The following is an 18364-nucleotide window of genomic DNA, read 5'->3' on the forward strand; positions in this document are numbered from 1 at the left end:
TTTGTCTGCATCAGCCATGTAGTAGTCAAGGATGGAGAAAAAAAGGATCAGATATGTTAGTTACACCTCACAGTGTATTGATAACGTGTGACCTCTGTGTCATGTTTTCTCACTGACACAGTCAACTGTATATGGCAGAAAGTGATAGTTTGTTATGCTGTTTTACTCCAGTAGAGAACTTGCTGCCCTGGGCAGTAGCTAAAATCTGAGCCCCAGGATTAAGCAGATGCCATTCTAGGCCTTTCCAGCTCTCTGGATACCAACACTCTGGGAACTGTAGTTCATTAATAGTGAAGAGTGATGTCCATTGTTGATTATAAAGGCCTTTGTGGAACTACAGCTCCCATACGCTGATGTGCTCTGTGTTCCACTGGTATAGTTGAATTCATCCAAATTGCTGAATGTTGACTTTCTCAACATTAGCGCTCTGGGACATAAAGCTATATTGTTAACTCAAATTTTAGAAGACAGTGTTTTGCAAACTGTTGAATGATGGTGAACTAGGACTCATCCAATTCTTCTAGTTATTTTAGGCTCAAACCTGAAAAACAAACAATGTTACTGCACAAGATAAATAAAACTTTTCACAAAAAGGAAACATTTATTCAGGTTACACCTGCAGCATTTCCCAAATGAAAACAAACTAAAGTTAAGTCTTTGCTCAGTGGACAAATAAGAGTTCCCTTCTAAAAATTATGGGAACATTTCCTTCTTAAAATATTATTTCTAGGTTGGTTAATTGGCATTTGGGGGGTTTTGTTGAGATATATAGATGTACATAGTTGTGGGGCTAGCTGTGAGATTTAAGCCACCTGTGTCAAATAGCATTTTGACACAAGTACCTACAATGCAAAATAAGTTATTCGACAGATATGTGTAAATTCAGACTTTACCCCAGAAACTGACTAATTGTAATACTGTCTTAACCTTTTTTCCCTAAGTATTATCTGTGTTACTGTTTACAGACGCCATTGCTTCAAAATTTAAACAGTCACAAATTGTGAAATGTTTATGAAAAAAGATATGGCTATCCAGATGGAACGGTTTTTAATAATTTTAGGCAATTCATCTTGAAGAGACCATTTTCAATGCAAGTCCAGCTAAAATTTATTAGAGAGGATTATGATGTAGGATCTTAGTTGCATAAAAAAAAACAATAAAATATTACGCTTCATGTTTGTGTTAAGTAAATGCACTAGTTCAGGTTTTTTTTTTTTTTGGCTGAATAAACTATCTGTACCGCAGTACATGACAACCAAGTGTGCCAACACGCAGGTATGAAACTGGTGCTGTGTTTAGGCAGCTGACTCTCAGCTGAATGTCCCTACGTGTGGGGGTGATAATTCCTTGCCATAGCGCTTCCTGCGCTTTGAATCTGTTATCCATGTGGTCCTTTTTTGTTTTCCTCCTGTTGAGAGAAACCGTAAATAAACAAGAGCCACATGCCTGGTCTTTTTATAGGTTATGCACTTGTGTTCACATAGTCCCAATTTTACCTAGAGTAATGCAAACAATCGTGCGAACCATAATCGATTGTATTAAAGAACATATTGCCATTTTCTTTTATTGTATTGTATTATTTGTCATGCAGTAAGCTAGATATTGAGGAATGTTTAACTTGGATCAGTGTGCTGCTTTTGAAAGTCACATTAAAACCTAAATTGAAAATCAGACTAGTCATTCTGACCCCTTTCTGCCTCTCCCAGGTGGAGTCATTCATTTTGGACCAAGAGGACCTGGATAACCCCATTATGAAGACAGCGTCAGAGTTGCTTTTGTCCAGCGCTACAGATGGAGTAGATTTGAGGACTGTTGATCCAGAGACACAGGCCCGACTTGAAGCCTTGTTGGAAGCTGCAGGTATGACTGCTTTGTCTTAACTTAATTCAGCTCAAGACTTAACACATGTTAATTTGTACTTACACAGTGCTTCACTGGCCACACCCAAGTTTAGTTATACTATACTCTAACATTGAACAAGTAAGACCACACCTTTTGTGCCTCAGTTTTTCCTCACAATCTTTTTAAAGATTGTGACAAATCTGTTAGACCTCTTACTAAAATGTTTTAAAAAAACAAAAAAAAGACTTTTGTTTCTGTTACTGGTTGATAGTTTGAAAGTGATTTGGATAAATTTGTTTAATCAGAACTTGTAATCTTGGTTTAAGAAGGTCTGTATAGATTAATCCAGTGGGGCCGGGTGTCCTGGCCTCGTTTGGGTCTGTGAACATTACCATGCAGATTAACGCTGGAACATGCTTGAGCCTCCACAGCATGCACGGAGTTTGTGTTGAACGACTAATGGCTAATCTCATTCTAGTCCCCTTTCACCCAGCCTGGTCGTGCTAGGAGAGGAGTAATTTATATAATGTCTTTAAAGTGTGGGCATATATGTGTATGTGTGTAATTTTATTTATATATATATATATATATATATATATATACATTTACAATAATAAATATTATAGAAATAAAGAAAAAATATTTATTGATAACACTATAGACCAGGGGTGGGCAATCCTGGTCCTCGAGGGCCGGTGTCCTACAGGTTTTAGATGTTTCCTTGCTTCATTGCACCATGATACAAATGACTGTGTCTTTGACAGAATTGGGCAGACCTTGATAACAAGCTGATGATGATTAATTAGAATCAGGTGTGTTACAGCAGGGAAACATCTAAAACATGCAGGACACCGGGCCTCGAGGACCAGGAATGCCCACCCCTGCCATAGACAGTTTTATTGTGTAATGGTTATTGGAAGAAGATTGGTACAGCCTCTTTTTATGCTCAGTATAAACTAAATATCAAATAAAATACTTTGCCCTGATGGGAAACATGTTTAAATTAAAAAAAAAAAGTATTTATTATTTTTTGCCTGAATTGCTGCAGTGGTTGTACAGGCCTGTCAAAACTATCACTAGAGAAGATGCTGTGGATCTGGCGGTTTCTGTGGACTACACACTTAAGACAGTTGTTTATTGTAGATAACTCCTAGTTAAGTGTGTTATTGTAATGATTTCGGGGTTAATTTGACTGTAACATTTTATAGACATTTGAAAGTTGTGAGAAGTGTAAAGATCCTATCACACGATTTAGCCAGTGTATGGAAAATTTGGTGAATACTCTGGCCTACGTTAAATAAATTATGGGTAGATTTTGCATAAGTTGAGATGAAGCTATGGTTACACCACAATGAAGATATGGCAAGGTCATTGAACAATTTTGGTGAGGTATGGCTCATGTGTCCTGCATTCGCAGGCCATTTGTTATGCGACGGTTGACACGCTCATACATGTTACTCAAAAGTGAAAATATGTTGAGATAATATCCAGTGTACCCAGAACTTATTTCTAACTTATGAATAACATGCTTTGAACCCATCTGTAACTTATATTAAACATATCTCCAACTAATTGACTTTTGTAGAAGTATTTGACAGTGAAGATTGTTTCCAAGTTAAAGCTACGGTATAATGGCATATTGGCAGTGTTTAGGGGAGTTGGTAAATAAAAATAAGGCTCACAAGAGAAACCCGTCAGTACTCGCCTCAAGACTCTGTGATGAGAAGATGTCCATCTGCGAGATGGAGGATCTGGCATGTCTGAAATGGGAATACATACTAGCTGTCCTCCGACCTCACTGTGACCTTGTCATAAGAGTGTCATGGTCCCTTTAACAGGCTAAGTTTACCGGGCAGGTTTGAACAGTGTAGCTAGATTCAGCTGGATGTAAAGCATTAATTCAGAAAATAAAAGTGCTGCGAATTCTTTACCAGTGGCTGTTCTCGATTTGTGATCGCTGATCGTCCCTGGAACAAAGTGCGGCTCCCGTGTGCTGCAGTTTGGGATGAATGACAAGTTTGTGGTGGAACTCCATTGGCTAAAAGGAGGTGGAGGCCTTCGGACTCAGACACTGGCGATGACAGAGAGGTGATTGAAGCTGTATCATCTACACCCTGAGCATTAGGGTATGGGTAATGAGGAGACTTCTTGGAAGCGTTCTTTGAAGTTTTTAGGATGATGTTGATGGTGATACTGCGACTTCTGCGATGTCTAGTGTGGCTTTGACCAAAACCCTTTTTTATAAGCTGTGACATGTTTGTCGGCGATATGCTGCTGCGAGCCACGGATGATTTAGACTATTCTTGACATAAGTCGTCAATGTCAGGAACATTCAAAGCATTCTTTGGCATAAATCATCTATACATTATCAAAACGTTATATATGAGTTACTAATACGTTGTTTATACATTTTGTACATGTCCAACTTGTTATGAATACACTATGTATACGCCCAAAATTGAAAAAGTAAAAAATACATTGATAGTTTAGCAGATATCAGTATTTTAGAAATATTTGTATATGTCTGCATACGCTGTCTAAATCCTCAAGGTATGACAGGGCCTTAAGTAATGCAACACTATTAATTTGATGTGGGTGCAGACAGATTTCAATGATGGAGTCAAAACATCTGTACTTGAACTTTTGTCCTTGTTTACTCTGTTTGGTTTTCTTTATTACGCAATCCAATAGCAAAAAAAAAAAGACACACTTCTACTCTGCTTATTAAAATGAGTATTTTTGTAACAATGAAAATAAATGTCCAAACCTTGAGCCACAGTTTGAAGCTTTTTGACAGCATGTTGACACTCACAAAAATGAGCAACTTCACATAGGTGATCACTGGCATAATATTTTACTGTCAAAATCGAAAATGTGTTTTTACGAATTATTTATTTATTTTTTATTTTATTTTTTTTCCCCCAAACACACCTTTTTTTTTTTTTAAACAAAGTTTTTGGAGAGTTCTTTCCATATCAAACTTTCCTGTTTGTGCCCTGGTGTCTTTAAATCACACTGTACTATGAAGGAAAGTGGGACAACACCAAAATCAGCTTCATCTCCACTGTCTCTGTGATCTGTCAAGTTGCCTGCAGTTGAGCGTATCAAGGTGATGTCAGAGAGCGCTGCGCTTAAGTTGAGGAGTTCCTTTTTTCTTTTTTTTTTCTGGCACAGGGACAACACATGCAACCTTGCGTAGTGCTTTGCTCAATGCAGGACAGATGTGTTCTTGCTCTATGCAACACATAAAAACCAATGGGTTTTGTAGCATAGAGGAGCGCCCATCACATCCTGTCCAAAGGGGGAGAAAACATGACATACGTGATCATCATCGCACAAAGAGCAGTTAGAGAGTATTTTTTGGTATGTGCAGTTCTACATGTCAGACACAGGGCAGTAGCTGGTTTGCAGGTCCTGCAACTCTTGTGAGGAGTTTGAATATGGAATCAGAAATGCAAGAGATAAATGCAGGTAGCGAGAAGAGAATTATGAACAGGATGCTAGAGGTTTGGAGGTATACACTTTAATGCAAAGGAGTGGGTAGGATTATTAAAATTTCTGTCTGAATAGTCACATTTTCTCTCGTGCTTTGTTGCAAACTAGAAAATAGGATTTGTGTCTAAAAGCATTATCATCATCATTCCATCATGAGAACCAGAGCCCTACTCAGGGGTACATGCCAACGCTAGCAGGTTGAGTTGCCATTGCAGCAAAACAATTCAGTATATAATTAATGTTTGATGTTAAAATAACAGAACTTTCAAAATGCATCTTTAAAAGAAAGCTGTATTAAATATGACATTAAACTTTTATTGTTCTTAGTCGCACCCATTTCTACTACATCGAACTGGTTTTGTCTGTTGTACAGGTTGACATTTCAATAAATGTTGGATCACTATTTTAGGTTACAAATCTCTCTGGTGATCTGAAGTTCTTAGAAAAACAAATTAGATGTGTAAACCTCTGAATGATGTGGAGAGTGGAATAATTATAAGATGATTCCTCATATTTCGCCAAAACGCAGAATCGCAGGTATTATTATTTTTTTTAATTTCATAATACCACATAAATGCCTCATAAATCTAAGTTCTTTCCAGGTCAGTAAATCCTTATTTGTCACTGCCAAACACTACAGGAAGTGCTGTTGTACAGTCCATTGTCTGCCACATTAAGTTCATGTAGTCTAGAAAAGAAGAGCATAATGTAAAAATGGGAAAATGTAAACAATTGGGGTAAGAAGTTTTAAGAAAAAAAACAAAACAAAAAAAACAGAACTTTTTTGAGTATGAGCTGCAAAATAAGACTCTGATACAGAGGTGTTGTGTCACATCGACATTACAGTGGTGCAGAGAATTGACTTCTCAAAAAAAACATTAGTTGACGACAAAAATTATCATTAATTTCAGCCCTAAGCCATATAATAAGCTAGCTTGTATGAAATCACAATTATTGTGATTTATGGGCACTTGCATAAAATGTACTGCATGCCTCACAAAGAAAAATGCATAACGTAAAGGGAGTACTTTGAGATGAGTATGTGGTATGTCATATTTCCACTTACAATAATGAGTGCTCTTTTGATATATTCTTCAGACAGATTAGGTTTTTTTGGCTGTCGTTTTTGGATAAACCCTGCTGCAATTCTTTGGGAAATGTCTCCTTTTGTTCTGATTTAATTATAAAGTGGGATGTTATGGGGGGGGGGGGGGGGGGGCAGTAAAACAGTTGTATTTATCTGTATAGCATTATGACCTGCCCTTTTAGATTATGCATGTTGAATGCAAATGGTTAAAAATACATTGAAATGATTAGTTTATGAGCTGAACCATGTCATAAAGCAGCACAGCTACTTTGTCTTGAAAGAACTGCCAAATTAAGCATGTATTGAACGTCAATGCATTGAACTGACGAACTGCAGTGTGCTCTTGTAGTCATTGGCCCGGTTTCCCAGATCAGTTAAGTAGTTCTTAACAGTGAAAGACTTCTTTCACAGGCTCCTTAAGATGGTTTGAAAGAAGTCTTTCGCTGTTAAGAACTACTTAACTGATCTGGGAAACCGGGCCATTATAGGTTGATGAAAAGATGTAAGGTTATCATTTGTTCAATGTCTTGGCTGAAAAAGTTTTAAAACTGCCATCCAGCCCTCACTCAAAGAAGTAATCAGATAACATGACTTGCTGTTTTTGAAATTCTGAATCTTAGTCATTTTGCTCACATTACACGACTGACTGCACATCCAGAATCAGCATCGGACAGACCTGGTCACCTGACTGGACCAAAACCACATTTTATCAACAAAACTTACATGAGAATGAGGTATTACCACGATCAAATCACCATAGATTATTTGAAAATGGTCAGAGGGAGGAAACAGATCTTGCAAGTTATGTGTTATGGTTTCTTCAGAACACAATTCAAAAAAGAAAAGGGACAGAAAACATGTAAAAGAATGGATGAATGAATGTCGGTGACCTAGATTGTCTATGTTAAAAATGAGAGGAAAAATAAATTGTAATGGAAAAAGTAGGTGCCTGCTGTATTATGGTACTGGATGTTGTATGCGTCTCACCTGAAGTCTTGCTTTCTCATTGGCCGTAGCTCAAAAAGGGAATCCTCCGACAGCTGGTTATATTTGTTTCAATTAATATCTGTAAGCCATTGTAATGACTCTGGACACTCTTTGATGTGAGGATGAGGATCTAGATGTGCCCCCCTCCTGCCAATATGCCACCAACATGTCAGTAAACCCAGCAGGTTTAAAGTCGACATAAAATGGTCTAATCTGAAAGCGCTTGAACAGCAATGGCAAGAAGCTCGGTTTTTGTCCAATTTACCTAGAACCATCATTTCTACGTTCCCAGAACTCTTTTGGATGAGTTCACAAACTTTTTCCGCTTGTACTTGTGAACCTTGTATATGAATTCCTTAGATTTAAAAAGGATGCATCTAGGGTGCATCACCTTTAGGTGTTATGCATGGTAGACTTGTGATATGCTACACTCTGCCAAGTGTGCATTGTCATGTTTTTTGGAGTTCGACAAAAAACATTTTCACCGCTGCAGCCTTTGGCTTTGCGTCTTGCTCTCATTTGTACGCCCATCAGCATCTAAGCTGACAGCCTAACTCACATGTTACTAATGCAGGGCAATAGTGACGCTGTTTTCTTTTGTGTTTTCTTGTCAGTTAGCAAATACCTCAGCACTTTACCACCTTTTTAACCTGCCAGGTGCAATACTCATCATTAGTTGCATAAACTCTTGCATTTCTTAGGATTTAATGACTATTTAAAATGATTCCCGATCATTAATATGAGCTGGCACAGTACTTTTCTTTAGTACATTAGAATTTCATTTTTTTTTTATTTTAACTTTCAAAATAATACAATGGTGCATGTTTAGTGTTAAATGTGTATATACACAAAAGCTAAAGTTAAGTATGCAGATCTCAACATTTTTTTAAAGAACACTACACTTTTTAATCAGAATGTAGCAACAAATTAGTTAAACTTCTGTGATATTGGGTGGTTAATCAGTTTCAGCTGCTTTGATGTTAATGAAATTAACAGGTGCACTACTAGGGGTAACGATAAGACAAACCCCCAAAACAGGAATGGTTTTTGCATGTGGAGGCCCCTGACATGTTTTTTCCTCATGTTTTGACAGTTTTTTTTAGTAGTTTGCATTTGGCTAGGGTCAGGTATCACCTGGCAGCATGAGGTGATACCTGGACCCTACAGAGGTTGCACAGATGGTCCAATTCCTGCAATGAAATGTCAGCAAAATAAACTAGCCTGCGGGTTTAGGTTTCACATTGATTTTCAGGGTATCTTTTGAATTAAGCCGTTTTGTCTGGTGGAATTGAAAATGATCAACCTACAATGTGGAGTACATTACCTAGTAGTCCATATCAGTATACATATCCAACGTACCCCCAGTTTTTTTTTTTTTTTTTTTTTTTCAATCAGTGTCATGTATTTTCAAGGCATTCATATACATTTTTTGAGCAGTATATTAATGTTGTGGCTGTTAAACCAGCCACATGTGCATTTCAGAGCACAACAGGCTGTTGTACGGTATGAAGTGGGACAGACTTTCAGATTTTCCTCCAAGAATAAACCACGCTCTCATAAATGCACCACAGTCATCTTTGAATAAAGCTTTTCTGAGTTGCAGAGACTTATAAGTTACTGAAAGAACTCTAAATTATATTTAGCTGTTTGGTTTTGGCCTGATGCTATTTTTCTCATAACACAACTACACCATGTTTTCCTAAGGTTGTATATTGCAAATTTTTAGTATTAGTCCAAGATTAAATGTCTGTATTCTGTCAGATCTCTGCCATTCCCTCTCTGGCTTTCATATCTACACAAGTTGTGTCAAGTCATTATTTTATTATTTTTATTAACCGTATTTTTGCGACCATACTGCGCACCGTGTAGAAAGGCACAGTCTCAGTTATGTGTGCCATTTCTGTATTTAACACACATGGCGCACCGAGCGAAAAGGCGCTGTCTACACACACATATGGCGCGCCGCCTTATAACAACACGCGCACACAAGCATACAAGTGTGCGTATTTAAAAATAGAGCGGGAGCAAAACTGAGTTTGATTGTGCTTTATTTAAGTTTTTATTATAATCGTTATTGCATTAATCAAACCCATCGAAGTCCTCATCCTCCGTTTCTGGATTAAACAGCTGCGCTAAATCAACTGTGCCAGTCCCACTTTCCTCGCTGTCAGAGTCATTTACCGTGCCGTGCGGCCCCTCGGAAATGATGCTGGCTTTTGCGAAAGCTCGAACAACAGTCCCAGCAGACACGTTAGCCCATGCATCTACAATACATCCGCAAACTGTGGCGTAACTTGCCCGGCGCTGCTTTCCACTTTTTGTGAAACTGTGGTCTCCATCGCTCCCACGCCACTCGCAGCCTTACTTTGAACGTCAGTTCATACCGATGTCCAGCGGTTGGAGTTCCTTTGTCAGACCTCCTGTCAGGACTCAGCCCGTCGGGCTTCATCCGCAGCCCGATCGCACAAGCCGGGCACTCAGCCGCAGCGCATTAGTTAATTTGTTTATGGGAGTTAAATAGAGGGACTGCCAACAGCTCGTCCGAGTTCGTCCTGGGTACGTTAGAGAGTATGGTTACTGTTATTTAAAAAATAAATAAATAAAAAAAATAACAGTAACCATACTCTCTAGCTGTCCTCCTGGTCTCAGCGCGATCGGGCTGCGGATGAAGCCCGGCGGGCTGAGTCCTCCTGACACCTCCCAGAATAACAGCAAGCACAGCGTTCATTTGTTTCACTTCTTTTTTCACATCGGCTGTGAGATGGGCACGCATAGAGTCACAGATCAACAGCCATGGTGAAAAAAAACACTGGATTTCTGAAAAAAAAACTACCGTGTCGCCTTACATACACCTGCCTCAGCCACTCTTTCATCATCTCTTCATCCATCCAGCCCTTTTCATTTGCCTTAATAACCATGTCCGCAAATTACGCGCAAATCACGCGCAAATCACGCGCCCATATTTCTCCCTTTACGCTCTTATGGTGGCCTCAATTACGTCCGCCTTACAATAACACACTGGGCGGCACTGCGTCATTGGGCGGGTGGCACATTTTGAAAAAAAAAGACATTTCTATGTGCCCAATGGTCGCGAAAATACGGTACTCAAATGCAATGAGTTCCATCCCATATTTTCTTTAATACCTCATTGACAATATAGTCTACAACAGAAATGTTTGACTTGAATGACATAGGACCTGGCAGACTTGGACAGTTTAGATGGGTAAGCAATGAAATAAAAATAATTTGAACTTGAGTTTCATTATGTTTTTGAATTTAAAAAGAATTGACTCCAGTAAAAGAAGACAAAAACAGTAAATTGTATGAATAGGAATGACCTTTCTTATGGGAATTAATGTAAATCAATTTTTTTTTTTTAAAGGTAATTTTTAGAACTGTTGTTCTTTCTATTTTATTTAGTTTTTTCTTAAATGCATCACAGAAGATAAACAGGTATACTCATTTTTATGCACAGTTTACACAGTGTAAAATGAAACCTAACTATTATGGGGAAAAAAAGGCTAGTTGACTTGTAAAAATTAGATTATACTTAGAATGCACCCAGCTTGATTTAGTTATTTATTTTTATATATATATATATATATATATATATATATATATATATATATATATATATATATATATAAAAATAATGTATGTGGTAAAACCTGATCGAAGATGTTGATGTTTGTATAAACATGACAGTTTTGGGTGTAGCTAAGCAGGAACAGCTGCTTATGGTTAAACACAGTGTAAAGACCTCTGTCTTTGTCCTTTTGACATGATGAATACATACAGAGAGACCTACTTCAGGTGCACGGTGAATGTGCATGTGAATGCTGTTGTGTAACTTAAAAGATACTGCTTACTATGTTTGTATTGACTTGGACTGAAATTTTCAGTAGTAAATAAGTCAAAGCCAAGAACAGACATTTAAAAAATCGGGACCTACTTCCCATTTAAATTGTATGAGCTGTTAAATTTTTGACCAAAAGAGAGGATTAGGGTTGTTACTCCTTTTGTAACTCAGTTTTATTGACTTATGTAAAATATAAGTGTACACTTTATATAAAACTCCAAAGGCTTTGAATCAATGTTACTGGACTTTCTTTGACTTGTTTATTCCACAAATTTCAGTTTTCATCCTAAAAGTGTTGTGATTATTTGGATAGTAAATATTTCTATGATTTGCATTGATGTGATGGAGATACCTGCGATGAACTCAGTTCAGTGGGTAGCCAGTAACCAGTTAAAGTAAAACAAAAATATTTGCAGTACATATAGACAGCCGTGACTTCAGTTAAGCCTCTGTGTATGTTTTACTTTACCAGAAACTGTAAGGCCAAGAGGTTGAAGCTTACTTGTTTTAATGTAATTTATAGATGTTTACAGTTAATTGTCTAAAACAGAGTAAAAATTGACAAATCCCCTCGTTGATATGTCTCGGTTTTTCAGGCTATGGTCAGTTTTGCTTGCCTTTTCTGAGACGACAAAGCCGGACATTAATTATCAACTTACTCAATTTATTGTACTCTGCCTTTTGGAGAGTTGTGAAATCTTGCACTGCATTTAGTCCAAGTGGAGTAAACGTAGGAGCTTTAGGGCTGAACCTTTTTGCTGCTGGACTAATGGTTATAGACCGAACAGTTCAAAGTCAACATGTTTTTCTTTTCTTTCTTTCTCCTATTCCTTCATACAATTGCCTGAATGAGTAACTAGTTGGGAAATAATCTTTCAAAAATAGGTTATTAGCAAATGCTTTTTGGCCAATCATGTTCCTTTTTTGGATTTGTCTTCTTTCAATGCAAACAAACACATTTTTTCTTTGTTCTTTATTTGTTTTGTTTTAACATCTGTCCACTTTCTCCATTTATTTTTCTTCTCACATTCACTCAATCTTGGCTATCTAGACTTTACATGGGAGAGGATGTTTTTTCTTTACAGCTTGATGATCTGACTAGGTTTCTTCCTCCACTGCCTTTCTTGCAGTTCTTGACACGGATATGAATTTTCAAGCACAATCCCATTTTTGTTTTGTAAATATTGTCTATACCTTAGTATTTTGATAAAAATTAAATCAAAGATTGGTTAAAAGTAGCGACAGAGTATATTAAGCCTTATTAACAAATGCTTGTTTGTGTTTTGTGTTCCCCCTCTTTTTGCGTCTGCTGCTACTAACCCTGGATTGGATTGGTTGGACTGGACTTGCTTCTTCATCTGGTCTGGCGTGGTTATGCTCCCCTGTGGTTTGCATTTCCCTATGCATCTCTGCCCTCTTGGTGTTTGGCAGGCATCGGTAAACTGTCCACTGCCGATGGTAAAGCTTTTGCAGACCCTGAGGTGCTGCGACGACTGACGTCATCTGTGAGTTGTGCCCTGGACGAGGCGGCAGCTGCCCTGACCCGTATGAGAGCGGAAAACACACTCAACGCCGGCCAAGCCGACAAGTATGTGTCTTACCCACACTTCTAGAAAACCTTTTGGTGGCCGTGTATATTTTCCTTGAATGTGTTTGCATAAATGTGAGGCCTATGTGTGTTCACCTGTCACAGTGGCAGTAATTGTAGCAGTTTGGTTATTTTCAGTCGTAGTTTAGCGGAAGCGTGTTCAGATGGGGACGTCAACGCTGTGCGCAAATTGCTGGATGAAGGACGGAGCGTCAATGAACACACAGAAGAGGGAGAGAGCCTACTGTGCCTCGCCTGCTCTGCTGGCTATTATGAACTTGCACAGGTATGTACACGTAAGATTTTATTTCCCTTCTTTTGAGGGATATGCTTTACAAAATTGTGATTCACATGTTTTTTTTTGTGAATACACTGACCTAACCCATCTGCAGAACAAACAAAATGTCATGATTGCATTGTTAGCATATTTTCCTTGGGACAAGTCTCAACTAGGGCTGTTCGATTTTGCCCAAAAATAAAATCTCAATTTTTTTCTCTCAAAATCCGATTTTCGATTACGATTATTTGGTGAATTGACAAAAGGCAAAGAAAGGATTTCAAATATGCTGTTTTTTTTTATTGAACATTTGCCCCAAAATGAATGAATAAAGTGCAAAACTCTGTAAAATAAGTTGAAAAAAAGTTTTAAAAAATATAATAAAATATAAAGTTTTATCTCTGGAAAAAAAATCAGCAAATCAGCACTTGCAAACATACAATAAGTTATATTTCAAATTAAAAAAAAAAAAAAAAAAAAAAAAAAAAAAAAGTGAAAAATCGATTTCACGAGTTTCACGTTTCAACATCGTTCTAATTACATAATCGCGATTACGATTTAAAATCGATTAATCGAACAGCCCTAGTCTAAACACTTTCATAATTTCATCCCTAGGTTTTGTTGGCTATGCATGCCAATGTCGAGGACCGGGGCATCAAGGGGGACATCACGCCACTTATGGCTGCTGCCAGCGGAGGTTATGTGGACATTGTCAAACTTCTTCTGGTTCACGGGGCAGATGTAAATGCACAGTCCTCCACAGGTAGTACAAACTTAAATCCTCTAATGAAAATATTTGTCATGTCTCTGTTCCGCTCTTAAAATAACCTGACTGCTGTTTTCCAGGCAACACAGCTCTGACGTACGCATGTGCTGGTGGTTTCGTGGATGTGGTGAAGGTGCTTCTGGAAGAGGGTGCAAACATTGAGGACCACAATGAGAACGGACACACTCCTCTCATGGAGGCAGCCAGTGCTGGCCATGTAGAGGTGGCCAGGGTACTCTTGGAGTACGGCGCTGGCATCAACACACACTCCAATGAGTTTAAAGAAAGCGCTCTCACACTTGCATGCTACAAAGGTCAGAACTACAATGATGTTGATGTATTTTGTGTCCTGTTGGGTCCCATTTTAATGTTATGCTCAGCCTACCACACTTGTATCACCTTGTTGGTTCTCTGCAGGTCACTTGGATATGGTACGCTTCTTGTTGGAGGCTGGAGCAGATCAGGAGCATAAAACAGATGAAATGCACACAGCACTGATGGAGGCTTGCATGGTGAGCATCTCCCCCAAACCTTAGTCTGAACCTCACACTTAACTTAAGACTTAGGGTTGCTATTATTGTATTATTGACAAGATTTCCAGAGGTCTTAAATGGAGATATAATGTAAGTAATACCGTTTTCTTTCCTTGAGCATTAATATTGTCTGAAAGTGAAAACCAAATCAAAAGCTGCAACAGAACCCCAGTACTTTGTGACTGCCGTAGCCTGAAAATGTCATTTATCCGTTCAGATTTTACAAGATGGTGATGTCTCAGAACCATATCAGGCTAAAATTATCCAACATATCCTTTCTATCTCCCATCAGCTTTGTATCATGCTGTATTATTATAGTAGAAAATGTAAAGTTGAGTACAGAATATGCCAAAAAGCAGTCATGGTTTTGATTTTTTGGCTCACCCCACCCTCTAAAGACAGTTTCTATGGACAAAGCTGTTAAGACAAGTTAGAAACTATGCTTTTGTGCAGTATCTATGTGGTATCCTGACCAAAACATGCCACAGACATTCCACTAAACCTCAAGAAAATGTAAAGTCTGACACATCTCCTTTTTAAAGCACGTCATTGGCATGTTCTGGTCAAAAAGAAACAGAAATGCAGTATCACAGCTTCCTTTTCAAATACAAGTTTACGGCTCTTCATACCAGCTGGATTTGTGGGGTGGAGTCAGCTGCTCGGAAGTGATCTTGGAGCCTCCCTGCTAACTTATATTTGGACACAAATTACGCTTGGTAACCCTTGGAAGGAGAGGGATATTGTTACTGCATGAGAGTATACAGCACCTAGCCTTGGTGCTCACACCAGCACCCATCAAACTTATTAAAACAATATTTAAAAACTACTTAATGATACTTAGTATTAATGCCAAAACCAAATTTAAAGTTTTTGTACTAGTTTAAAGTTGAGGAAGTACAAGGTTTATCAACCAAATAAAAGAGAAAATATGAATTAAGACAATTGAAAATACATTTAGGCAGTATTTTATGAACTAAAGTGCTGTAGCTTTTGTATAACAATGCAATAAATTAAAATCAAAATAAACATTATTTAAAAAGTCATTAGGAATAGTTTTGTTTTGTTTGTTTGTTTGATGTATCATGCTTTTGTAAACGTGAATAGTGAAATCCCAGAACTAAACAGACCATACTTTAGCTTAGCTGGAAACTGGCGGTTTGTATGTATTCAGGTGCTTATCTCTACATTCTCCGTGTGTCTCGCTGTCCCAGGATGGCCATGTGGAGGTGGCGCGGCTGCTGTTGGACAGCGGAGCACAGGTCAACATGCCAGCTGACTCATTCGAGTCGCCGCTTACACTTGCAGCTTGTGGAGGACACGTGGAGCTGGCAGCCCTGCTCATAGAGAGAGGTGCCAATTTGGAAGAGGTATATAAAGAGACAGACCTATATACCAAAAGCAGTTTAGGAAAGACATTACACAGGGAAGAGTGCCATGAAAGGCTGCAATTCATAGTTTTGTCTCTAGAGCTGTGTCTAGAAACCTCAGTTATATTAGTCTCTTTTCTGTGAAGAAATGCTTTCACATGTCACCACTGCTATTGAAATCTCATGCATGTTAGCCATACGTTTATTTATTTGTTTGGTTATTCTTTTCCTCAACACGTCCTAAATGGTTGTTTAAAATTATATACGTTTTATCTCTATTTCCTCTAACAACCTGACAATCAGTGGCGTATCTATGGGAATAAGTCAAGTTAAAGTAAACTGAAACTGATGTGATAGTATTTCCATGGATTATACCATGGATAATCTTAAAGCTTACTGAATTAGTGGAATCTTTTTTTACCCTCAGTGAAACTACTCTGATAAATGTCCAAGCTGATTTCCACACCACAGAGCATGAGTCATACTTGTACTCGTACTTTTAAAAACAAACAAACACATTTTTTTTTACCTTCCTCCTCCTGTTTGTTTCCAGGTTAATGATGAGGGCTACACTCCCCTGATGGAGGCAGCAAGAGAAGGCCACGAGGAGATGGTAGCACTGCTGCTGGCTCAAGGTGGGAAGCTTTGTTCTTACATCTGGTAGGGCTGGGCGCTTTTGGAAAAAAATAAAATCCCGATTTTCTTTTTTTTTTTTTTTTTTTCTCTGAAAACCCGATTTTCGATTTCGATTTTTTTTTTGGTAAAACTACAAAAGACAATGGGAAAAAAAAATTTCAAATATTTTATCTTTATTTTTAAAGAAAAATAGCAAAGAAATTTCCCTATTGGGAATGAAGTGCAACTGAAAGATACTGTAAATCCTCCTTGAGTTTAACATTTACAATTTTCTTGACCAAACAAAGATGACTAGACGAGCTCTGTCTGTAATGCAGCCAGCTGCAAAAAAGGAAAATCGATTTTCCGATTTCCTTTTTTTAACATCAATTATGATTAATAAATCCGATTTAGATTTAAAATCGATTAATCGCACAGCCCTAACATCTGGGTAGTGGGAACATTCAAGTGCACGCTAGTGAATTGCTTACATTTGTTTAGCTGTGATCAGTCATCCCTTACTGTTTGCCTGGTTTTTAGAAAGAAGAAAGTGTAAAAAGTTCGAAAGGAAATGTAATCATAATTATAGTCCGATTTGAATTTTCCTGTTAACAAAAAAACTTTATCATTTGTTAAGTTTTCTCTTTCTCTTGTGCAGGTGCTAACATTAATGCACAGACAGAGGAGACCCAGGAGACAGCCTTGACCCTAGCGTGTTGTGGAGGTTTTCTGGAAGTGGCTGACTTCCTCATAAAGGCTGGGGCTGACATTGAGCTAGGCTGCTCTACTCCTCTGATGGAAGCTGCGCAGGAAGGCCATCTGGAGTTGGTCAAATACCTACTGGCTGCAGGTGAGCATGAGGACCAGACGGCAACAGGCTACAGAAGAGAGAAAACAAGGGTTTAAACCGTCTGCTTAGCTGTATTAAGGAAATGCTTATAATCATTATATCTTGCCATTCAGGGGCAAATGTTCACGCCACCACGGCGACAGGTGACACAGCATTGACGTACGCATGCGAGAATGGGCACACGGATGTGGCAGATGTGCTGCTGCAGGCTGGAGCCAATTTGGTATGTGTATTCTTGAATCGCTTTAGTCACTCATAATTGACCATGTGAGTCTGTGTGAAAATGGTACTTAAGCCCTTTTCAAACACGTGTGTAAAATGAATGCCTTCCTCCGTCCATAACTGATAAATAGTTCAAACTTTACAGTTCCCATATATATATATATATATATATATATATATATATATATATATATATATATATATATAATATATACACACACACAATCATACATATACAATTTTAATATATAATGCCTTTTCTCTTCCTCTACAATCATATAGAAAAGAGAGGATTGCATTTCAAAAAATGGGCTTTAGATTTTTACTCTGTGAACGGGAGCTTGTGGGATGATTGTGGATTTTTTCCCCTTTAGACATATCAATCACAATTGTTTTCTGGAACCACAATGGAATTCTCAAATGCATCTTCATGTTTGTTCTCTAGGAGCACGAGTCTGAAGGGGGGCGGACGCCCCTGATGAAGGCAGCACGGGCAGGACATCTCTGCACAGTCCAGTTTCTTATCAGCAAAGGTGTGTTTTTGAACGATATAAATGCATCCGTTTAGTTATCCTTGATGCACCAAAATGCTTCTTTTATTATTTTGAAAAGTCAAGTTGACAATAAATAAATTCCACTTCATTATATTTGATATCTTAATGCATACACCCCAGAACACACTAAATAACAAAATGAAGATGTGAACTTGATTTTTAAGAGTAATTTTATTTAAAGAAGCTTACTTGTATTTCTTGGAGTTTAATCTTTCTATCCTGTAATCTTGGTCACTGTATTTTCCTTTTATTTTAGTTTTTTCTTTGTTCTTTCTTTTTTTGTTATTTGCCTAAAATCATTTTTGGATCGTAGCCAAATGAG

The 18364-nt window shown here is 38.0% G+C and overlaps 1 protein-coding gene across 8 annotated transcripts in view; it reads left to right on the forward strand.

Moving 5' to 3' along the window:
* Positions 1 to 18364, forward strand: part of ankhd1 (ankyrin repeat and KH domain containing 1) — a 35478-nt gene that overhangs the window by 2785 nt on the left and 14329 nt on the right. For 3 of the 8 annotated variants that reach the window (XM_061725005.1, XM_061725013.1, XM_061725007.1), the window contains exons 2-12: positions 1707 to 1860; positions 12702 to 12858; positions 12982 to 13144; positions 13751 to 13898; positions 13982 to 14215; positions 14319 to 14411; positions 15638 to 15801; positions 16355 to 16436; positions 17075 to 17266; positions 17380 to 17489; positions 17934 to 18021. In XM_061725005.1, coding sequence (XP_061580989.1) covers positions 1707 to 1860; positions 12702 to 12858; positions 12982 to 13144; positions 13751 to 13898; positions 13982 to 14215; positions 14319 to 14411; positions 15638 to 15801; positions 16355 to 16436; positions 17075 to 17266; positions 17380 to 17489; positions 17934 to 18021 — 1585 coding nt within the window. Of the gene's footprint in view, positions 1 to 1706; positions 1861 to 12701; positions 12859 to 12981; positions 13145 to 13750; positions 13899 to 13981; positions 14216 to 14318; positions 14414 to 15637; positions 15802 to 16354; positions 16437 to 17074; positions 17267 to 17379; positions 17490 to 17933; positions 18022 to 18364 lie in introns of all 8 variants that reach the window. The other 5 variants (XM_061725006.1, XM_061725010.1, XM_061725008.1 and 2 more) reach the window with 5 other exon arrangements.

Source organism: Cololabis saira, chromosome 7, assembly GCF_033807715.1.
Source record: "Cololabis saira isolate AMF1-May2022 chromosome 7, fColSai1.1, whole genome shotgun sequence".
NCBI classification, from domain to species: domain Eukaryota; kingdom Metazoa; phylum Chordata; class Actinopteri; order Beloniformes; family Belonidae; genus Cololabis; species Cololabis saira.